At 36.1% G+C, this 24,497-nt stretch overlaps 2 protein-coding genes across 10 annotated transcripts; one reads left to right on the top strand and one right to left on the bottom strand.

Moving 5' to 3' along the window:
• Window positions 1-1,421: 1,421 nt before the first annotated feature.
• On the top strand, window positions 1,422-4,714 carry LOC145130276 (membrane-associated protein VIPP1, chloroplastic-like). The gene is made up of 11 exons (XM_079065105.1): window positions 1,422-1,429; window positions 1,674-1,771; window positions 2,017-2,121; window positions 2,235-2,335; window positions 2,448-2,558; window positions 2,640-2,704; window positions 2,765-2,846; window positions 3,791-3,865; window positions 4,030-4,100; window positions 4,251-4,325; window positions 4,465-4,714. The coding sequence occupies exons 1-10, from the start codon at window positions 1,422-1,424 to the stop codon at window positions 4,297-4,299; spliced, it is 765 nt and encodes a 254-aa protein (XP_078921231.1). The 3' UTR covers window positions 4,300-4,325; window positions 4,465-4,714.
• A 1,277-nt stretch (window positions 4,715-5,991) lies between these two features.
• LOC145128972 (uncharacterized) lies at window positions 5,992-8,818 on the bottom strand. Of its 9 annotated transcripts, none has more exons than XM_079063734.1 (10): window positions 8,437-8,818; window positions 8,259-8,312; window positions 8,051-8,148; window positions 7,854-7,957; window positions 7,536-7,782; window positions 7,396-7,463; window positions 7,217-7,287; window positions 6,711-6,815; window positions 6,479-6,598; window positions 5,992-6,162 (listed from the first exon to the last, which is right to left on the bottom strand). In XM_079063734.1, the coding sequence occupies exons 1-5, from the start codon at window positions 8,637-8,639 to the stop codon at window positions 7,687-7,689; spliced, it is 555 nt and encodes a 184-aa protein (XP_078919860.1). In that variant the 5' UTR covers window positions 8,640-8,818; the 3' UTR covers window positions 5,992-6,162; window positions 6,479-6,598; window positions 6,711-6,815; window positions 7,217-7,287; window positions 7,396-7,463; window positions 7,536-7,686. The 9 variants fall into 7 exon arrangements, with proteins under 9 accessions (XP_078919860.1, XP_078919868.1, XP_078919861.1 ...); XM_079063735.1 differs by having other exon boundaries at window positions 6,711-6,804; XM_079063736.1 differs by having other exon boundaries at window positions 6,711-6,787.
• Window positions 8,819-24,497: the final 15,679 nt, after the last annotated feature.

The following is a 24,497-nucleotide window of genomic DNA, read 5'->3' as shown; positions in this document are numbered from 1 at the left end:
ATTTGCTGTTATATATTCTTCAATTTCTATTTCTACAATCTTCAATTGCTAACACCAACGTATAAGTAAATTATTGGAAAATTAATATTTTTAAACGAAATATTAGTTATCAAAAATTGATCGGTTTTATTGGAAAATTCAAATGGGCTAACTATTATTTAGTATATTGTATCATTGCTATCTTGCCAATAGAACAAAAGTTATGATGCCAACTGTTATTCAATGTATATTCTCCACAAATGTAACAATTATGGTTTTAAAATTGAAATATAACGTTAATTAAAATTTTAACAGTAACAAGATTAACATGCTTTATAATTTGGACCTAATTTAAAACATTGTTGTATTTTTGTATAAAAAATGACATAATTGCATAAATGACTAAACTTTGATGCATAAATATGCGATTAACCCTAAATATATTTTTGAGAATATAATATTAGGGTTAATATCATAATAACATAACAAACTATCGAAAATGTTTTAAAATACCATTAAACTGAAAAAACGTTGTCAAAAGATATCAAACTTTAACTTTTGTTTTTAAAATACCATTGTGATCTGCAATAACCCTTGGGTTACAATGATATCTTAAAAACAAAAGTGACAATTTGTTACATTTTCATGTTTTTTTGTGGTTTAATGATATTTTAAAACATTTTACATAGTTCGTTATATTTTCATAATTTTTTTAGTTTACAATTTGATAATCATATTTTCTTTTTCAAAATTTTTAGTACTTTTCTGTTATCTAAAAACACATTAAATTTATTAATTTCGTAATTCTAATAATTACACATCAAGATCAATCTTTTTTCATACAAAATGTTATGTTACAACAGTAACAATTTAACAAAAACTATAATCATTAAATTATGAATTTTGTAACAAAGTTTTGTTTTGTATGAAAAAATAGATCGATACTAATATCTAATTATAGAGTACAAAGATTATTAATTTTATATGTTTGATTATTTTTAAAACAACAAAAAAGTGTACAAAATGAAAAAAAAATGAATTAGCCATCTTCGTTTGATCTAGTTGCATCTCAAATTTATTTAAATCTATTCTTTTGATCTAAAAAGTTAAAATACAGATGAGTTCTCATGAAAATCCATGAAAATAAATGATATGACTATTGGATTTGAGGTCAAGATGAATCTGAACAAAATAATGTTGAAGTAAATATGCATATTAAAATATGAATATTGTAACATAATATTTTGTCTTAAAAATAAAGATATATTGGTGTGTAGTTATTGATATTACAAAATTAATAAATTTAATGTATTTTAGATAATAAACAAGTGTTAAAAATGAATAATGGAAAAAAAATGGATTATTAAATTATGATCTAAAAAAGTTACAAAAATATAATGAACTATATAAAGTATTTTAAAAATACTTTTGAACTAAAAAATATGAAATGGTAACAAACTATCATTTTTATTTTTAAAATATCACTATTGGAAGAAATTGAAAGAAAGACTGTTAAAGATCACAATAGCATTTTAAAAATAAAAGTCAAAACTTTTTACTTTTTGACGATATTTTTTTTTTTAGTTTAATGGTATTTATATAATAACGGACAATGTTTTAAAATTAACCCTAAATACGATTTTAGTTTATGTTTGTGAATAATCTTTTTAATATATTTACTTTCTATATTTTAGTAACTTGGGCTATTCATTTCCACCTCGGTTTCATCACGTTTTCCGCCATCGCAATTCGCACAACCCCAACGAAAGTTGCAATACAATCGCCACCACAAGTAAGAAACCCCAAAACAAAACAGAGAAGAATAGCAGCATGAAAACCCAGTTGTGATCGATTATCCCTTTGTATATATATATATATATATATATATATATATATATATATATATATATATATATATATATATATATATATATATAATCTTCTTACTTGTTACGATTTGGGGATTTGGGTCGACCTAAGTAGGGTTTGGTTTTAATTCATCAAAGAATTCAATGGCATTGAGAGCACCTGTTGCAGGGTTAAGTATCGCTTCAACAACATTAGCTTCGGTACAGGATTCTTCTACCAAAATTGGATTTTGCAGGATTCCAACTAACAAGACATCGTTATTTGGTTCTGGAGGTAACTTACTGATTAATATAGTCAGACCTATTTCAAATTTTATGAATTTTTATAAATCAGGCCGAATGAATATGAGCAAAAGTCCTTTTAATCATTTTACATTTGTCTTGCAGTTGGAGCCCTAAAGGTTACAATACGACTAGATCACCCTAGAAATACAAGATGTTATGGGATCCGCATGAATCTTTTTGATCGTTTTGCACGAATTGTCAAGGTAGAAATATTGGGATATTATTATTATTATTAATAATATTATGTCATATAGTTTTTGGCTTCCATGAACCACAATACTTGATGTGTTTTAAATTGTTGTTTTTGATCTCTAGTCCTATGCAAATGCACTTGTTAGCACCTTTGAAGATCCAGAAAAGATCTTAGAGCAAGCTGTTATTGAAATGAATGATGATCTTATAAAGATGCGTCAAGCTACAGCCCAAGTACACATTCATTTTTTATTTATTTATATATATTTATTTACTTTTGGATATGAAACTAATTTCATGATTGTGGTTGTGAAGGTTTTGGCATCTCAAAAGCGGTTGGAGAACAAATATAAAGCTGCTGAGCAAGCTTCTCAAGACTGGTGAGTGATTTTATAAATGTTTTGTTTTTTTTTAATAAAAAACAAGAATTAAATTTGTAGGTATAAAAGAGCACAACTTGCTCTTAGTAAGGGAGATGAAGATCTTGCACGTGAAGCTTTAAAGAGGCGTAAATCTTATGCTGTAAGTAAGACTTCATTTTTTTTAGGAAATTTATAAATCAGTCATAATGCTTTTGATATTTTTATAAAAACTAGTAAAGAACCCGCGGCTATGCCGCTTTTCGGGTATTATGGGAAAAATCGGCAAATTTTAAAAGATATGTGTTGAAATTGTAAATCACCACAAATAGGGGAGTAAGTTGACACCCCCTAAAATTTGTACAACCAAAAAAAGGGACATTGGTGGATAAAATCCAAGAGTGTTGTGACAATAATGTTAAAGTTGTCAAAGTTGAGAAAATATGGTGGCAAAATTCAAAAGGAGGTTTTTTGTGTTTTTTATGTCAAAATGTAAAAGTTTTGACTACAAGGACGAAAAGTGTCAAATTCATTAAAGATTTATGGCAAAAACACCAAAATGTAAAACTTTTCACTGCAAGGACTAAAAATGTTTGACACCCCCTAAAATTTGTACAACCAAAAAAATGGACATTGGTGGATAAAATCCAAGAGTGTTGTGACAATAATGTTAAAGTTGTCAAAGTTGAGAAAATATGGTGGCAAAATTCAAAAGGAGGTTATTTGTGTTTTTTATGTCAAAATGTAAAAGTTTTGACTACAAGGACGAAAAGTGTCAAATTCATTAAAGATTTGTGGCAAAAACACCAAAATGTAAAACTTTTCACTGCAAGGACTAAAAATGTCAAAGTCACTAAAGATTTGTGGCAAAAACCTAAAGACACAAAAACTTAATCAAAACATAAAAATGTAAAAGTTTTGACTTTAGGGACTAAAAGTGTCAAATTCACTAAATTCTTGTGGCAAAAACCTAAAGGTAAAAAAAGTACTATTGCTAAGCTCCCTTGGATTTAATATATATATATATATATATATATATATATATATATATATATATATATATATATATATATAATGTATCTGTCTACACACAGTGTTATTTTATAGGACAATGCAGCTTCTTTGAGGACTCAACTTGATCAGCAGAAAGGTGTTGTGGAAAATCTCGTGAATAATACTCGGGTGTGTGTCTCCTTATTTTCATATATATATATATATATATATATATATATATATATATATATATATATATATATATCTTTCACTTCTTTTTAAATATATATATTTTTTCAAAATCTAAATGTATATATTTCAACATTGTTGGTTGTTTAATCTTCTCTTAACAGATTCTAGAAAGCAAGATACAAGAGGCTAAGTCAAAGAAAGATACTCTCAAAGCACGTGCACAGTCAGCAAAGTTTGTTTTCATCCTTCGCTTTTTTTTTTCTTGAAGTTAATGGAATTTTTAATTGAGGAAAGGTAAATTTTCTTTTTTCTCTATTAACTCCTTTCTGTTTAAAATAAAATAAAGAAAGCAATCCATATTTACTCATTTACCCTTTTGCAGTTTGCAATGCTGGAGAGCTCATCAGTTGATGATGATCTTGCAAGCTTAAAGAAGGAACTATCTGGAACCACAAAGGTATTTTTCTCTATTTTCTTTCCTAATCCTTTCCTTTTAAACATTAATTAATCACATTATCACCCTTCATACAAAATCAGATAAATATGCATGTTACCCTACATTATTTTACCATAAGGGCGTTTTTGGGATTTTACAGAAAGGAGAGCTTCCACCAGGGAGAACAACAACGGTTTCCAACTCAAAAGCAGCATATCCATTTCCAGATGTTGAAATAGAGAAAGAGCTGAATGAATTAAGACAAAGAACTAGGGACCTATAGAATCAACATTACCTCATCATCAACTTCATATTTTGTTTGGAAAATGGTTACTCTAACTTTATTAAATTCCAATGTTACCCTTTGTCAAAATTAAAACTATATATCTTAGTGTGCGACTTTTTGTTTATTTGAATTTTTCATCACTTTATTTTATTGAGTTTGATAATTTATTTTCTATCTATTTACAACACAACAATATTTGTTGTATCATACACATTAAGGGAGGAAGCAAATCATGCATGCTTGTGTTGGGGTATGTGGATGTGTTTTCTGTTATTTGACAAACAATATTATTATTCTTTTTCTGATTTTTTAAATCAAAATTTGTTGTAAAAAAATGTAATTTTTAGTTATGATTGTATGAGAAGAATGACAGTGATTATAAGGAAAAAAAGGTGACATTTTTCTAAATAATGGAAGTTAAATGTTATTGTGTAATCGTGTAATGAGAATGCAAGGGCAAATAGGTCTTTTTCACTACAGTCAAACGTCCTTCCAGAATTACAACTCTAACTGTACACATTTTTCGTTTACATGATATCTCAAGAGAAGATGTCTTTATAAACTCGTTTGAAATGATTTTGACAAAAGAAAATAAGATGAAATATAAAGATGATGAACTATTGGACTAGCTTTGATAAATAAGAAAAATATAAGTATCTTATGCAATTAAAATATAAGTATCTTATGCAATTGGGTAACGTAGTTTCCAAAATGTTCGTTACCCTTTTAAGTCATACATACATGCACAACACCGATCATGTGATGCATCATCCTCCGACAACCTTTGTAGTGCCGGAAAATTTGCACCCTTTACTTTGTCTAGTTTTTTTTTTTTTCTTTTTTTTTTTGTGTCTTGTGCCACATAGAGGCACTCTACTATGGGTGTTAGATCATCCAAGAGCATCAAGGAATTTAAGATCTACAAATATTCAAGAAGAAAAATCCAATTTTGCTTAAAGGTTAGCAGGGCCGGCCCTAAGGGAGTTCAAGGTGTGCGGTCGCACAGGGCTCCAAAAAGAATAGGGCCCGAGTTTTAGCCGTATTATCTATTTTATATTTAAATAAATAACAAAATATTTAGAATTTGACATATAACTAGTTCACTTGGTAAAAGGGCGCCTCGTCAATCCTTTAGCCCGGGTTTGATCTCTCCTGCATTACTTTCGTGTGAACTTTTTTTTTTCCCAAAACAAACTATTTCTATAGTATAAATTTAGTTGGCATTTTTATTTCACGCTGGATGCTTTTGTACGCCTTTTTTTTCCTTTACAAAGTACTTTTTAATGTAAACTAGTGGAGAAACCCCGCTCTGCTCTGCGGGATATGGATTTGTAATAAGGGATTATTGATCAATTGTTTTGATCATTTGTGGTACGTTTTGATAGTTTGGTCCGTCATGGGTTATTGTAAAGAAAGTACTTTGTTATTCTTAATATTTACACATATTTTGTCTTTTTGCAAATGAAACATATATAAATATCACATAGCCGTGCGAATGTTGACAGCATTAATCTCAGCACCAATGAAGTTTTTTTTGGGAGGTTTGATTGTAAGAGTATCCTGCAATCGAAGCTGTAATAGTAATAGTGATCAGATAAAACACTTGTAGATCAATTATGAAGAAACTGAAAGATAGATCATCCATGAAATAAATTGCTACATTTTTTAAGAAAAAGCAGTTACTAATGAATCTAAAAGGTAAATACTATCAGATCATGTGCAACTTTGAAGATAATTTGCCATTTAGGTTTCAACTATCATGAAATATCTCTACTAAAATTAGCAAATGCAAAGAACATCATGAAGAATTGTCATAATGAGATGAAAAGAGGTAAGAAGAAGAAGAATAGATGAAAGTAATAAAAAAACACACAAAACTGAACGGTACCTTATTGAAACAGAAGGGCATTAAAACGATATTCATATGTGAAAAAATCGACATTTGTTGAAAAAGCTTGAAATCTAATCTTACAGCAATTCCTCCACATCACCTAAAACCAACTGCAACCTGTTTACACCAACAATATAAATAAATTGATTTGGACATGAATCGGAAATTTAGTGTATATATACGAATACAAAAAAAAAACAAAAAAAAAAAGAATGAAAGGCAGACTCACCATCGAAGGTTGTGGCGGAGGCAGTGGACCTCAACACCTGCGTCCCCTTCCCTTGACACGTCGATAGGCACAAGTGTCTGTTGTTCAGGAAAAACTGAGAAGAACCTTTCAGAGTTCAAATGTAAATACAAATTACAAACTGAGCAAATGCCAAGAAGTTTAGGTATTGGAAACAAATTAAACATGCTCTTAGGTCCTCTAGCATCTCAATTTTGACTAATCGGTCCATTTTTGTGTTTTTTTTTTGAAATGATCCATTTATTTTATTCCATTTGATAGATCACTAACTTATCTTAGGGAACATATAATTCTATTCAATTTCATATATGAGTAATTCATCTCACTTAACTTATCATTTTATTCCATTTCATAAATGAGTAACTGATCTTTCTTAAAATATAATTTGGACCATTGCATCGATTCATTGGCGGTCAACAGTTGCAACTATGAGTTCTGCTTTCTTTTTGAGTGCCTAAAAACAAATAAACAAAAAAATATATACTTACCCAAATTAAATGGTATACCATCAAACAAATTATTGCAAATTGTTGACGATGGTCCAAAGGTTTGAATATGCCTGTACAATTGATAAATCCCAAAAAAGACGATTATAGTTAGAAAATTATTCATTTTGGTTCAAATTTGTTGAAAAAAAATTTCGCTACACAGTGCTTGGTAATTGTACCTGTGCGGATAACATGAGAAAGACTCGGATCCTTCATCGATTAAAGCATCAATATGGTTGGCGATAATCTATTAAAAAGAAACAAATTTGGAGATAAGAGTAAAAACGCCTTATTAAAAACAATGATCGGTAAAACTAACCTTTCGTTTTTTGCTCAATTGAATCGCCATATTTGCAGGTAGAGTTTGGGAAGACAAAGAGTGACCACAACCGTTGCTCATCTTGTAGCGAGATCCTAAGCACCTCATGAGACCTGCTTATGAGACCCGCTGAACAGAACATTTGTATTGGTTAAATAGACATGGTAGATGATATGCTCCACATGTCATCTACCAACTTCAACATCTTATCACCCGACTTTTGCTGCTCCAAAGTTGCCAATTCATTCTACAAAAAAAAAAAAAAAATTTCTTTAATGATTAATACTTTGTGTAAATAGGGAACCAAACGATACTTACCTGTGAATTTTGTAAATCCACTTTCACCAGAGAGAAGGCAGCATCGATCTCCCTTCTCTCTCTTCCTGAGCGATATTTGTTTTCTTTCCATTCACAATTTAGCCCTAGAAAACACACACAAATGACATGAGAAGAGAAATCATCACTAAATTTTTGAAGAAATCGAGTTTGGAAGACAGATAGATAGAATCACAAACAATGAAATGACAGGGTTTTCGGTGCTCTAAGTTGGATAATGCTACGTTGTCCTTCTGGTTTTAGATTGTTGGTTCTTATATCCCCCTTTCTTGAACACCTGTAAAGCACAAATCATAAAAATGTAATTACTCAGATACGGTAGGCATAACAAACAAAACTAAATAAAATTATGAAGTAATTAGGGTTTTTAGAGAGACGTATCCTAACAATTTTGTGAAGCTCCAATCGATAAAAGGGAGACGACTGGAACCCATAATCGATCTATGAACGCAAAAGGAACAGAAATTGGCTTCAGACTCACCGATTCAAAATTTAGGACCACATTAATTCAGACACAGAAGGAGATTCAGGGGTAGAAGTCGAAATGAAAAGAGTCTGAGGATACCGGTGGCGAAAGCGGTGACGACGCACAACCTTGCTGGAGCGATCACGTTGAGGTACACCGGTATTGGAAGCTAAATCGAGGATGGTCATAGCACACAGCGGGAGGGGACGTCCGAGATGGGAGAAGAGGAGGCATGGGCGGATGCGAGAGACCAATAATATTCGACAGAGGGAACTAAATCTAGCGAAGCCATCCTTCACCATGGAAGCACCTCTATGACTTTGCCCTAGAAATCCATCGGAAGTCAGACATCGACCCTAAGCGAATGGCATGACGGTTAGTGATAAGGGACACCAATGAGTTCAGATAGAGATGGATGGTTTTGGAGAGGCGGTGGGAAGCTTCGAGATAAGCAGACTGACCGGTTGGATAAGAAGCGGTGTAAGGAAGCAACTGGACCGATTAACCTACGGCTGTGTGGGGATAAAATGACTGGGAAACCGGAACTGTTTTCAACACGTGTCCACAAAAAATATGGATATTGACATAAAGTGACCATAGAGACGGATTTGAAAAAAGATATATAAACAAAGGACCATTTGTGCCAACCCCAGATAAATGTCGACCTTCGACTGTTGATAATTGTTGATAATTTAAGGGACCAAATTGGTGGCAAAAATCTATACCATTGAAAATATGAAAAGTTGTGGACCAAATCTGCCAAAACCTTTGCAACTTTACTGTAATTAAGGTAGGAGAATTTTAATATATATATATATATATATATATATATATATATATATATATATATATAATTTAATTGGCCTTTTCTTTTAACATTGTTTTGAGACTTTTTTTTCCAACACAAATTGTTTTTAACTTTTTATATTACAAAATTAATTTACCTTGCATCCTAACTTCATTATAAGCTTGTATTGAATAAAATAATGTAGAAAGTTACATGACAATAAGAATTACTACATTTTATTAGTTTTTTACTACAAAATGAAATGTTAAATTTTAAATTTTATTGAGATTTTTAATAACAATATATGGTGAAACGATATTTATGCCAATTTATAAAAAAAAAGAAATAAATAAATAAATCGAGGTACATGGAAGAAAAGGGTCGGCCGAGAGGAGGTGCGAGATGTGGGACCACACGACATGGGCCCAAATGTTTTTACGTATTAAGAAGTTTTCGTTGTCGACAATGTATTGTTAATCCATCAAATAGCTTATGTCATGTCACACCCCAAAACCAGAATGACGGAAACATTCTGGGGTGGAGGACGTCATGTGTAGCATCACAACCAATGAATAATAGCAATCATAGCAACACAACCATTACAGTGAATACTTAAATGAAAATGATTACACCAGTTTGGAACTTTGTCTTAAACTTGTTTGAATTACATCAAATAGTTTGTAAAATATAAACATAAAACTCTTATTGCTCCAGCTCCTCAAAAAAAATCCAGCAGGTATCTGTCTACTGATTTCCTGAGAATACAAGCAGTTTGAAAAATATCAACATAAAGCTGGTGAGTTCATAAGTGGTATTTTGTAATGAAAACTTGTTGATGAGCTTGTAAAGGTGTTCGTATAGTTTCAAGAAAATCCGATATTTTCTTTAGTGAAAACGTAGTGTTTTAAATTCTGTATAAAACCATGAATAGCTGTATGTTTCCAAGAAAATCCGATATTTTCTTTAGTGAAAATGTAGTGTTTTCAATCCTGTATAAAACCATGAATGTTCGTTACTGAAAACTGTAGTGATATGCGAAAATAATACTTCATGTGACTAGCTAATGCTAATCATGATGTATAAGTATTTCGTACGTGAAACCATTGTATGATCAGTTCTGTTTGAAAACCCTGGAAATTCTCCAGTTGTAGTGTGTATTAGTTCTATTTAGTATAAATAAAACTGTTGAAGAGTGCCAACTTGCAAACTAAAGGTGATTTATACATATTGTGAGTCGTATAACCATACTTTATATGACTAGAGACCTTTCCAACGTTCTTCAGGCGTTGAGTTAAATGACATTTGTCACCCCAGGCATGCCTGCCTAACTGTAGTTAGCAGTTCGGGTGTGGGATTGTCAGTCCCGAATAGATCTATTCACAAATCTCACGCTCTCCCTCCAGGAGACTCTGGTTATACTATGATAGGATTTATCCCTGTACACCTAAGGGTACAGTGTTGAAGTAGAGCCTCACAGTATCGTACAATCTAGTTTACATATAGTGTTGTAGCGTTATTCCGTAGTGAAATCCGTATGTCTACAGTATGTAGTGACAATTACAGTTATGAATGCCATGTTCATGTTGTGATGTAAACTATAACTAAATATGTCATATATGTTTAGTAGTGACAGTTTTTGTACTTGTTATGTTTCAAAAATCCCAAACTATACCTATTATATTTTGCATGTATAACGTAGTGAATATCGAGTCCGGAAAACTATGCAATTTAGTGATAAGTTGAAAAACTTCCCTTATCCTCAACATAGTACAAAAGGGTTAAAGTATGAGAATTGCATGAGTTTTATATTTGTTAAAAGCTATTTGTATTAATTTACAAAAGCATTTATGGTTTAGCTTGTATTCTCCCCCTGAAAACGTTTTAAAACCAGTAAAAGTGTAGGGGTATGAACTCACTGTTGTTATGTGAAAGCGTCGACTGAAATGAAGATCCTCGAGCTGTTGTACGTGGCACTTAACGGAATCCTATTATCAAATAAATACATATATGTGTCTAAATTAGCGATTTCGTTAGATAAAGTGTTAGAAGAACACTTGTGCTCGGTTGAGGGATGTTACCGGGACTTGATTGAATCAAGGGATCGATTTTTCGCGCCGTGAACAAGGGTTTACGGTCGACATACAATTTACGCCCGTGAACAGGGTTTACGGCCGTGAACTGGGGTTTACGGCCTTTGAAGACTCGGTGAGTTTACGGTCTTTGAAGGTGGGCCGTAAACTCAAGAACAAGGGTGCTAATTTAAAAGAGAAAAGTGCTCCAGACGTCCCGAAATGACTCCAAATGGTGTTTCTTGATGTTTTCCCGAAGATTGAAGTTGTTTTTAGGTGTTTACGGTCAGGGTTTTTAGAGAGAGAAGGAGAGAGTTTTCGGCCAACAGCGTTCAAATGAGGGTGGGGGTCTCATATTTATAGGGGTTTTGTGGTCGGTGGATGGGGGTCCACCTGACACTGGCCGTAAACGGGTGTACGGCCGTAAACTCGTTTACGGTCGTAAACTCACTTAGGTCGAAAATTGTTTTGATTTTTGAGGAGACTTCGGTTCTTTTGCGCGATTTGGTTCCGACTCGCATATATAAGTTTAATTATATAAAACTAGATGATTTTCTAAACCAAGAAGTTTGACGGAAAATTAATAATTTCAAATTTTATTAACGGAAACCGCATAACGGAACGGAAAAAGTTTCGGGTTCTCACATCATCCCCCCGTTAGAGGGAATTTCGTCCCGAAATTCAGACACATAATACAAATCATGGACTCGGGAAGAGATGAGGGTACTTCTGTTTCATTGAATCCTCGCGCTCCCAAGTGAATTCAGGTCCCCGCTTGGCATTCCAGCGAACCTTCACTATCGGGATGCGGCTTTGTTTCGTTCGTTTGACTTCTCGGTCCATGATTTCTACAGGTTCTTCCACGAAGTGCAAATTCTCGTCTAGTTCGATCTCATCGAGGGGTATCACAAGTGTTTCATCAGACAGATAGTTCTTTAGGTTCGACACGTGGAAGACGGGATGTATGTTGCTAAGTTCTCGGGGTAACTGGAGTTTGTACGCTACTGGACCGATCCTAGCAAGGATCTCGAACGGTCCAACGTATCTTGGATTCAGCTTTTCTCGCTTTCCGAAACGTATCATGCCTTTCCAGGGTGAGACCTTCAACAAAACACGGTCACTAACCTGGAACTCCAAGAGTTTTCGTCTCTTATCGGTATAGCTCTTTTGTCTATCTCGTGAGGCTTTCAGCTGTTCCCGGATTTGTACGATCTTTTTAGTCGTCTCTCGGATGATTTCAGGACCTGTGAGAGTGCTGTCGGGGACTCGACCCTTGACTAGCTGCGTGTCACCCACCTCAGCCCAACACAGAGGGGATCTGCACTTGCGGCCATAGAGGGCTTCAAACGGCGCAGCCTTGATGCTGGTATGGTAGCTGTTATTGTAAAAAAATTCGACCAAAGGAAGATGAGTGTCCCATGACGTGCCAAAGTCAATGACACAGGCTCTCAACATATCTTCCAATGTCTGGATTGTCCTCTCACTCTGTCCGTCTGTTTGTGGATGATAAGCCGTGCTAATATCCAACTTAGTTCCAAGAGCCTTCTGTAGCGATTGCCAAAACCTTGAGGTGAACCTGCTATCTCGGTCGGAGATAATGGATACAGGTACCCCGTGAAGGCGAACTATCTCTCGAATGTAGATCTGCGTGAGTCTCTTCATTTTGAAGTTTTCTTTGATTGGCAGGAAGTGGGCGGATTTTGTCAACCGATCGACAATTACCCAGATGGCGTCGTGTCCACTCGGAGATCTAGGTAACTTAGTGATAAAATCCATTGCTATCCTTTCCCACTTCCACTCAGGTATTTCTGGCTGCTGAAGTAAACCTGAGGGCTTTTGATACTCCACCTTCACCTTGGCGCAAGTCAAGCACTTACCCACGAAGGTTGCAATTTCCGCTTTCATGTTTGGCCACCAATAGAGCTGTTTGAGATCCAGATACATCTTATCTGAACCTGGGTGAACGGAGTATTTCGTCTTGTGAGCCTCATTCATGAAAACCTCTCTGTACCCGCCGAACTTTGGGGTCCAGATCCGGTTCATGAAATAATACACCCCGTCTCCCTTGACCTCTAAGTTCTTATCCATTCCCCGCAATGCTTCATCTGCCACTGTCTCTGGTTTCAAGGCTTCCAGCTGAGCCTCTCTGATTTGCACGGATAGATGGGAATGAATGATCATTGTTAATGCTTTCACCTTTCGCCCTGAATACTCCTTTCGGCTGAGGGCATCTGCTACCACATTGGCCTTGCCGGGATGGTAGCGAATGTCACACTCGTAGTCACTGAGTAGCTCTACCCATCGCCGCTGTCTCATGTTTAACTCTTTCTGATCAAAAATGTGTTGCAGGCTCTTATGGTCGGTGAATATAGTGCACTTGGTTCCATAGAGATAGTGTCTCCAGATCTTTAATGCAAAGACCACTGCTCCCAACTATAGATCGTGAGTTGTGTAATTTACCTCGTGTTTTTTCAACTGCCTCGAGGCATAGGCGATAACCTTTCCTCGTTTCATGAGCACATTGTTGGGTTTTGAGCATTCTAACACTTCCTAAGTGTACATGCAACCCTAATAAACCTTGGATCTATGTTTGTCTAAAATACATGCAAAATTTGTTTTCCAAGGTTTATAACTTATCTAGCATGGCATGGGGAACTTTTAAACATAAAAGAACTAGATGAATTACATACCTTTGTTTGTGAATTGATTCCTTAGGAGTTTGAGAGCCAAGCACCAATAATGTGAATGCTTCAAATGGAAATCACAAATCACCACAAACTTGGAAAACTTATGAGAGAGTATATCTATGCTCTAGAAATCGGCCACCTTTCTTCACACAGACTAGGGTGTCATTTCATGCATCACAAGCTTGTTTATATAGTGCACATGATTAGGGTAAACCCTAATAACCCATGTCTTTTCCTTTCCAAGGATCCATGGGTTAAAAGCTCCATGGATCATCCATGGACTCCCATATAAGCTTAGCCCATTACCATAATGAGTGTTAGCCCACACTATATAAATATAATAGCCCATGTTTAATTAGTCACCATTTGATCACTAAATTAATTCATAATTAATTTAAGACCCATACTAATTAAATAATACAATTTCATATTAATATATTATAACTTATAATATATTAATAAGCCGCAAATATACTCTTCTCATAATGTTATCCATATAAATAGTTCGGGTGAAGTGCAACCCAAATGGACCATGCCGGGTCGGGTCAAGTATATACCAAATAAGTTATGGACTTAGACACCTTATCCAACACACATAGCCTAGGCCCTGATTGGATGCATCAGAGTAGACAACGAAGTCTTCCGTCCCTTCGGGAAGGGACAAGATAGGTGCGCTGCATAAGGCCTGCTTCAATGTTTGAAACACAGTGTCTTGCTTGACTCCCCAACTAAAGTTTACACCTTTTTGTGTCAGGGTAGTTAAAGGCTTAGCGATTCTAGAGAAGTTCTGGATGAACCTGCGATAATAGCCTGCGAGACCCAAGAATGCCGGATTTCTGTGGGTGTCTTTGGTGTAGACCAATTCTCAATCGCTTTGATTTTGGAAGGGTCCACGTGTATTCCTTCCTTGCTAACCACGTGACCAAGGAAATTTACCTTCCTGATCCAGAACTCACACTTTGAAAATTTCGTGTATAGCTTCTCCACCCTTAATGTTTCCAGCACCTGCCTCAAGTGTTGTTTATGATCATTCTCACTCCGCGAATAGACAAGTATATCGTCGATGAACACGATCACGAACTTGTCTAGGAACTTAATCGAACACATCAATTTAGTTCTGACCGGGCCCGGTACATAGGTCAAAGCAAAATCATCGAGGGGCCCAGATATCGCTTCTAACCCTCCAAGGACTAGAAGGAACAGATAAACTTCGACTCATATACTTGTTTCTACTACTTGTTGAATTATACACAAAGGCACGTTTTATAGCATCAAGTTACTGATGCGTTTTCGTGCAATCAATGTACAACCAACTCATAGGTAACAATTCATATCTCTAGGTTTGAAGACTTATATGATATTACCGTCTCACGATCACTCAAGATGAATTCCATGAAGTGATGCAAGTGAGCGTGGGTTGAATCCAATACTCATAACTTATGAGCACTCATGAGTGTTGTAGCCATGTCCAACATCTTAGACCTCTACAACCAACTCATGACAGTCTTGATTCATATCTACTTCCAACATATGACCGACTGTGGATGGTTTGAATAACTTAATCATTCGGAAAGAATAACCTAGTTATTATGGAAGTCAAAACATGCAAAGTGAAACACAAGAATAATTGAATCCAATATGGTCTCAGCCCTTATGAATATAAATAAAACACCTTTTATTCATCACCATATTGATTCCACATTATTCTGTTTCGATTTATCAACTTAACACTTGAATTAAAACAATAGTTGTCCCATGCTCCAAGCATGTACACTATGTTTTCTAAACAATAGTCATGCCATACACCAAGTATGCACACTATGTTTGTCTATGATCTTTACTTTGTGAAGTAGATCAATTGAACATGATTCCAATGATGCTCATTTCACAGTCCCACATCCTTACCGTAAATGAAAGAATACCAAATTCTTGTCATTTACTGTAATCTGTTAGATTCCAAACTTATATGCATTGATCCTCTTGCAATGACTATGCACAAAAGTTACAAAACTTGTCAACAGTCATTACAGAGTATTCCAAAGGAGATCACTTCTATGGAAACGAACTCTCATATTCAAAGTACATTGCTTTGAACATCCTTCTTGCATAAAAGTTTCTAACTTTCTCATAGATTCTTAATATCTAACTCCCAATATGGAAAATTTCCATATTCCCATTTTGATTATCATATCTGAACAAGAGCTACCTCTTTTCAGAATATATCCATATGGTCCTTCCAAAATTTAACACTATACTTCCAACTGTCCCTGAGCAACCAATCTTTGGTGAACCTTAGATTGTCCTCGACAATTGCTTAATCATTTTAGTCTTATCCAATTCTAGACTTTTCCCTTCTTAATGCTCTGAGCATTTGGAAAATTTAGAAAGGATGAATATTATAGCACATGTGACCGATCCTATACCCGAAGCATATGGGACACGATTCACGATGTCTCACATAAAGACCTGATACTAGATCAGTCTTTTGCTACACTATTTTTTTATTTGCCATGTTTTCAAAAGTCGACTATGAAGAGGGATGTCGTAATCATAATCGAATTTGAGAACACAATATATATAGAATTTCCTTATGTTGAACCATTCCAACATAAAATTCATATATATATCCTTGACTAAAGATGATTGAAATCTCAATCTAAACTTTTAGGATTGAAATGAAGTATAATCTTCTCTCCCTTAATTATAGCAAAACAACCTTTTCCAAGTGAAATTCTTGTTTTCTATAATTAACAATACTCATCATAATTGATTATGCTCCCACTAGCATAATAATTATTTAGCACAACAATTATGCTCCCACTAGCTTTGACATGTACTCAGAAATCGACTTCTAGAAATCAATACTTTATTGACTTTCATCACCAAAGTTCAGACTTCTGATACGAGATGCTTCGAAAAAACTTTATCTAAGCTTCTCAGACTCATACATCTTTCTTTAGATAGCTCACATGTGTGTCTAAACAATTATGAAGAGGGATGCCGTAATCATAATGTTTAGACCTGTTTGCCATTTCTCACAAGTCCATGTTAGTGTGCCGGTTAACCACACACGCTCCACTAACGACTTTGAGAATGCAAACAACACAATTGCTATCTACTTAAAATCTACTTAGTGAAAGCGTTTCCTCACCATCATTTTCATGAATCGGAAAAAAAACCTTATGACACTTAGATTTTATGATGTATGTGTTCCTATCCATATGAATTTGTCAAAATCGTAATCAAAAGACAAGGTTAGTGACAAACTCAAAACATATGGATTGAACTTGTTCAATCTTGATTTCTTGCCTCTTGGTAGCCCAAGGGTCCACCATTGCTTCCAAGTTGTTATGCACACAATTGAGAACTCACAGAACTCACATACATAGTCAACTTTACCGGAATAGGCACAAGAACAAGAATTATGTCAACACGATAGGTTACAAACCTCAAGTCGTGTGCTAGTGATAAACTATAGGTTTTATCCTTGATTAGCTCTTGAAACTCTGAAGACCTTTAAGACTCCCACTGTTCTCTTGACATGCAAGTTTCTCTTTGTCAAGAATCATTCCTTGACAACCAAACAAACATTCAAGAGTCCGTGCGGATTCTTATCAAGATAAACACTTCACACAATTGATGTCAGTTGGTCTTTGTTTTATCCAAAACATCACAACTTACCAATTTCAAATGTACAAGAGTAGAAAACATTTTACTCTTACATTTGACAAGTGTTATAAACCTTCTTTAAGATGTGTCACTCAAGTTACAATCTTGGAGTATGACTCTAAGACTTGTTTTTGGAACGAAGTATGATTCATCTTCTTGATTTTAACCATTCCAACAATTCATGAATCCTCTTCTTAGCCATAAAATTCACTAAGATGTCCTTAGAGGATGAATTGTGACATGGTTTCTTAATCATTAAGATGATCATAAAACAAGATACTAAAGTACTCTCCCATCTTTTCAGATTTGAGAAACTTTTATCTTTCTGCCCAATTTGATTCTTCCCATTCGTCGTGCCATACATTGAAACTTTTCCAATGTTTTAGAATTGTACTTCAACTTGTAGGTACAACCATATTTACTAAACTTTAGTAAATCATGACGAATAGTCTTATCGATCTTTGTGGTGGACTTTGACATGCACACACCCAGTGTACCCGATCCTTTAGTCTTTCACCTGTCTCACATATACATGTGGTCAGGGAGTTAGTCTTAACTTTCCAAAAATGAAAATTCTCATTCATCATGCAATACAACCTGCATGATTCCAAGTTTCAGTCCAATTGAAACCGTGGGTGATGAGAATCTTTCCTTATTTGATAAATTTAGACACTACCACTAATGAAAGAATCAAATGCACATTTCCATTATTGCTAGAACCATACAAACATCAATTTTTCATAAAATGCCATTGCAAGGAGATATAATAAAATAAAACAAAATTTTATTTATTTATAAATGCGGAAAAACTTTTTCCTTACAATGCAACTTTAAATGAAAACTATGCTATTACATATCTTCTAGCAATCTATCATAACTCTTATGTAGCAGCTCAAGAATGCGATCTTCGAACCATCCATATTCGCTATCAGATTCAGCAGACTCCTTTTATTAAGTGTCCTTCCCTTTGCTTGATCCTGCCAGACACCAAAATGTAACCGAGTCACATTTTGTATTAAGAATCATCAATAAGGAACTTAACAGAGTTAGATAGTGGACTTACCTGAAGCAGAGTCAAACCTTTTGTTTCTACTTGCTTTCAGATCATTTAGGTATTCAGGGCAGCTTCGCTTCCAATGACCCTTCTCATAACAATAAAAACATATAGACTCTTTGGGAATGGTACACGGGATTATCACAGACCTAGCCTTTCCCTTTGCCTTTTGGTCAACAGGGTCGACCAAGGCCGATCCCTTTCCATTGGGAAGAAAAGGCTTTTCTGGACTTCCAATGTTACCATTGTCCATGTCCATGGAAGTTTGAGAAATAGACCTTCCACCCATATTTGCTTGACCATTACGCCACATCATTTCTGACTCAGCAGCAACAAGCAAATAAGATAGATCTATTAGGGTCATGTCGTGATTTATCACATAGTAGTTCTGAATGAACTCACTATATGACTCTGGAAGTGACTGAAGAACCCAGTCAATAGCCAACTTCCTTGGGACAACGACACCCAACATTCTCAACCTGTCAAAGTGTGACTTCATTGGTAAGACATGAGTGCACACAGGTCTTCCATCTTTATGTTTCATTGCTAGTAGGGCTTGAGTGACCTTGAATTTTTTTCAAGTCTTCGAGCTTGTGGGTCAAGGAGAATAAATGGAGGAGGTGGAGGTAGAGAAGTATGATTTCCATGAGATTTGGGAAGATCACAGTTGTCTAAACCAGACATCTACAATGGGAGATATTCAAGTTAGTTGATTTTAAGTCCTTAATATAACACCCAATTTGAAATATTAAGGCTAGGACCCAACACAATATTTTATAACTTGGAAGAGGGATGCCGTAATCCAATCTATAAAATATTTGAAGGTAGGTGAATGACGATTCACCAATTTCCACCATGAAAAACGAAATAAATTATTAAGTTTTAATTGGATTTGAAACTCCTAGATCTTTTGAGATTCATTGAACTTTCAATGGCATGTTTCAATCTCGATTGTGCCCTTCAGGTTTTGTGACTGGGATGCCGAGGATCACAAAACAAGGTGTGAATAACCATGCAAACTCACTTGGTATCCTTAATATTATCACCTAATCGATGTGCCGGTTAACCACACACGCTCCACCGATCTATGATAAACATTAAGTCACCCTTCGTGATCCTTACTAGTCCAAGTTAGTGTGCCGGTTAACCACACACGCTCCACCAACGACTTGGTAAGGTACAAAGTGTGAATTTCATGGGTTAGCACCATATTCACATTTTCCTAAAGTAACTAAGATTGGGAATTTATAAAAGGTTTAGTTACTTTATAATATTCATTATACTTTTAATGAGAATTTAAAGTCATTGTCCTACCCGTTCGGCTAACGACCCTCCACCGATCAAGGAAGTGGTGGGTGAGAATGGACACCCATTAAGTTGCCATTTTATAGGCAACAACCTTATACCCCCTTATAGACCGGCTTCGTGAATGAGGCCTACTAACGGTAAAACGACTTGATCTTATACATATATATAATAATTAACCATTAATGTTATAAATAGTATAAGGGTTGAATTTTAACTTTTAAAACTCTAAGGGTTGGAATTAAAGTATATTAAAGTGTGTGTAACTTTACAAATTCCAAAACTTGAGGGCAAGTTTTGAAACTTTTCAAAACTTTTCATTTCATAACTTATGAGTTAATGGTTCATAAAAATGAAGACTCTTCATTTTTATGTAACTTATGTGTTTAAATGTGTGTTTAAAAGAAAGTGACCTTTGGATATCCATAACTTGAGGACAAATTATGGACTCCATTAAAACACATAAATGATCAAGAATTAATGATAAACAATTCAGCAAATAATTCCTATCATTTTTCTAAACTCATAAGAACATGAACATGATCATCAAGATTTCAAGAATTATATGAGCACATAAAATCATGGAATTTTGATATAAGCCATTGTAAATGGATTAGCATAAACATTACACCATCTAAAACAAGGTTTACGGCCATGAACTGGGGTTTACGGCCTTTGAAGACTCGGTGAGTTTACGGTCTTTGAAGGTGGGCCGTAAACTCAAGAACAAGGGTGCTAATTTCAAAGAGAAAAGTGCTCCAGACGTCCCGAAATGACTCCAAATGGTGTTTCTTGATGTTTTCCCGAAGATTGAAGTTGTTTTTAGGTGTTTACGGTCAGGGTTTTTAGAGAGAGAATGAGAGAGTTTTCGGCCAACATCGTTCAAATGAGGGTGGGGGTCTCATATTTATAGGGGTTTTGTGGTCGGTGGATGGGGGTCCACCTGACACTGGCCGTAAACGGGTGTCATTGAATCCTCGCGCTCCCAAGTGAATTCAGGTCCCCGATTGGCATTCCAGCGAACCTTCACTATCGGGATGCGGCTTTGTTTCGTTCGTTTGACTTCTCGGTCCATGATTTCTATAGGTTCTTTCACGAAGTGCAAATTCTCGTCTAGTTCGATCTCATCGAGGGGTATCACAAGTGTTTCATCAGACAGATAGTTCTTTAGGTTCGACACGTGGAAGACGGGATGTATGTTGCTAAGTTCTCGGGGTAACTGGAGTTTGTACGCTACTGGACCGATCCTAGCAAGGATCTCGAACGGTCCAACGTATCTTGGATTCAGCTTTTCTCGCTTTCCGAAACGTATCATGCCTTTCCAGGGTGAGACCTTCAACAAAACACGGTCACTAACCTGGAACTCCAAGAGTTTTCGTCTCTTATCGGTATAGCTCTTTTGTCTATCTCGTGAGGCTTTCAGCTGTTCCCGGATTTGTACGATCTTTTCAGTCGTCTCTCGGATGATTTCAGGACCTGTGAGAGTGCTGTCGGGGACTCGACCCTTGACTAGCTGCGTGTCACCCACCTCAGCCCAACACAGAGGGGATCTGCACTTGCGGCCATAGAGGGCTTCAAACGGCGCAGCCTTGATGCTGGTATGGTAGCTGTTGTTGTAAGAAAATTCGACCAAAGGAAGATGAGTGTCCCATGACGTGCCAAAGTCAATGACACAGGCTCTCAACATATCTTCCAATGTCTGGATTGTCCTCTCACTCTGTCCGTCTGTTTGTGGATGATAAGCCGTGCTCATATCCAACTTAGTTCCAAGAGCCTTCTGTAGCGATTGCCAAAACCTTGAGGTGAACCTGCTATCTCGGTCGGAGATAATGGATACAGGTACCCCGTGAAGGCGAACTATCTCTCGAATGTAGATCTGCGTGAGTCTCTTCATTTTGAAGTTTTCTTTGATTGGCAGGAAGTGGGCGGATTTTGTCAACCGATCGACAATTACCCAGATGGCGTCGTGTCCACTCGGAGATCTAGGTAACTTAGTGATAAAATCCATTGCTATCCTTTCCCACTTCCACTCAGGTATTTCTGGCTGCTGAAGTAAACCTGAGGGCTTTTGATACTCCACCTTCACCTTGGCGCAAGTCAAGCACTTACCCACGAAGGTTGCAATTTCCGCTTTCATGTTTGGCCACCAATAGAGCTGTTTGAGATCCAGATACATCTTATCTGAACCTGGGTGAACGGAGTATTTCGTCTTGTGAGCCTCATTCATGACAACCTCTCTGTACCCGCCGAACTTTGGGGTCCAGATCCGGTTCATGAAATAGTACACCCCGTCTCCCTTGACCTCTAAGTTCTTATCCATTCCCCGCAATGCTTCATCTGCCACTGTCTCTGGTTTCAAGGCTTCCAGCTGAGCCTCTCTGATTTGCACGGATAGATGGGAATGAATGGTCATTGATAATGCTTTCACCTTTCGCCCTGAATACTCCTTTCGGCTGAGGGCATCTGCTACCACATTGGCCTTGCCGGGATGGTAGCGAATGTCGCACTCGTAGTCACTGAGTAGCTCTACCCATCGCCGCTGTCTCATGTTTAACTCTTTCTGATCAAAAATGTGTTGCAGGCTCTTATGGTCGGTGAATATAGTGCACTTGGTTCCATAGAGATAGTGTCTCCAGATCTTTAATGCAAAGACCACTGCTCCCAACTATAGATTGTGAGTTGTGTAATTTACCTCGTGTTTTTTCAACTGCCTCGAGGCATAGGCGATAACCTTTCCTCGTTTCATGAGCACATTGTTGGGTTTTGAGCATTCTAACACTTCCTAAGTGTACATTCAACCCTAATAAACCTTGGATCTATGTTTGTCTAAAATACATGCAAAATTTGTTTTCCAAGGTTTATAACTTATCTAGCATGGCATGGGGAACTTTTAAACATAAAAGAACTAGATGAATTACATACCTTTGTTTGTGAATTGATTCCTTAGGAGTTTGAGAGCCAAGCATCAATAATGTGAATGCCTCAAATGGAAATCACAAATCACCACAAACTTGGAAAACTTATGAGAGAGTATATCTATGCTCTAGAAATCGGCCACCTTTCTTCACACAGACTAGGGTGTCATTTCATGCATCACAAGCTTGTTTATATAGTGCACATGATTAGGGTAAACCCTAATAACCCATGTCTTTTCCTTTCCAAGGATCCATGGGTTAAAAGTTCCATGGATCATCCATGGACTCCCATATAAGCTTAGCCCATTACCATAATGAGTGTTAGCCCACACTATATAAATATAATAGCCCATGTTTAATTAGTCACCATTTGATCACTAAATTAATTCATAATTAATTTAAGACCAATACTAATTAAATAATACAATTTCATATTAATATATTATAACTTATAATATATTAATAAGCCGCAAATATACTCTTCTCATAATGTTATCCATATAAATAGTTCGGGTGAAGTGCAACCCAAATGGACCATGCCGGGTCGGGTCAAGTATATACCAAATAAGTTATGGACTTAGACACCTTATCCAACACACATAGCCTAGGCCCTGATTGGATGCATCAGAGTAGACAACGAAGTCTTCCGTCCCTTCGGGAAGGGACAAGATAGGTGCGCTGCATAAGGCCTGCTTCAATGTTTGAAACACAGTGTCTTGCTTGACTCCCCAACTAAAGTTTACACCTTTTTGTGTCAGGGTAGTTAAAGGCTTAGCGATTCTAGAGAAGTTCTGGATGAACCTGCGATAATAGCCTGCGAGACCCAAGAATGCCGGATTTCTGTGGGTGTCTTTGGTGTAGACCAATTCTCAATCGCTTTGATTTTGGAAGGGTCCACGTGTATTCCTTCCTTGCTAACCACGTGACCAAGGAAATTTACCTTCCTGATCCAGAACTCACACTTTGAAAATTTCATGTATAGCTTCTCCGCCCTTAATGTTTCCAGCACCTGCCTCAAGTGTTGTTTATGATCATTCTCACTCCGCGAATAGACAAGTATATCGTCGATGAACACGATCACGAACTTGTCTAGGAAAGGGCGGCACACCCGATTCATCAGGTCCATGAATACTGTCGGTGCGTTGGTTAGACCAAAGGGCATTACAACAAACTCGTAGTGTCCATAGCGAGTTCGGAATGCTGTCTTGGGCACATCATTCTCGTGAACCCGCAACTGATGATACCCTGATCTTAGGTCTATCTTCGAAAAGTAACTTGTTGGGTTTTATAGTGTTGCGTCATGGGCTCGGTCCTTAGCCCAGTTTTACTATCCAGTTTGGGCATGTCCAACTGTGATTGTTTTATTTAGGGTTTTGTATATAAGGTGCATGCATGCAGCCTTTGTGGGTAGCGCTTTTGATAATTATTGTTTTGAGTTGTACTACGAAACCCTAGCTCGCCTCTATAGTGGTAGTTCTTTGTCGAGCTCTGCTGAGGCGTGACTACGTTTGAATCATTCAACATTATTTGATTCCATGTTGTGTTCTCTGTGTTTATTTGATTTTATTGTTTAATCTGTTGAAAGATCTAATCGATCTAAGAGTTTTTCAACTTATCAATTGGTATCAGAGCAGGAGACTGTGTAATCCATACACATCTCTTCTGTTGAAGAAG

This window comes from Lactuca virosa, chromosome 8 (assembly GCF_052849685.1).
Source record: "Lactuca virosa cultivar CGN04683 chromosome 8, Lactuca_virosa_CGN04683_v6, whole genome shotgun sequence".
In the NCBI taxonomy this organism is placed as follows: Eukaryota; Viridiplantae; Streptophyta; class Magnoliopsida; order Asterales; family Asteraceae; genus Lactuca; species Lactuca virosa.
The sequence above is the reverse complement of the archived record's forward strand: the minus strand, read 5'-3'. Positions and strand labels throughout refer to the sequence as shown.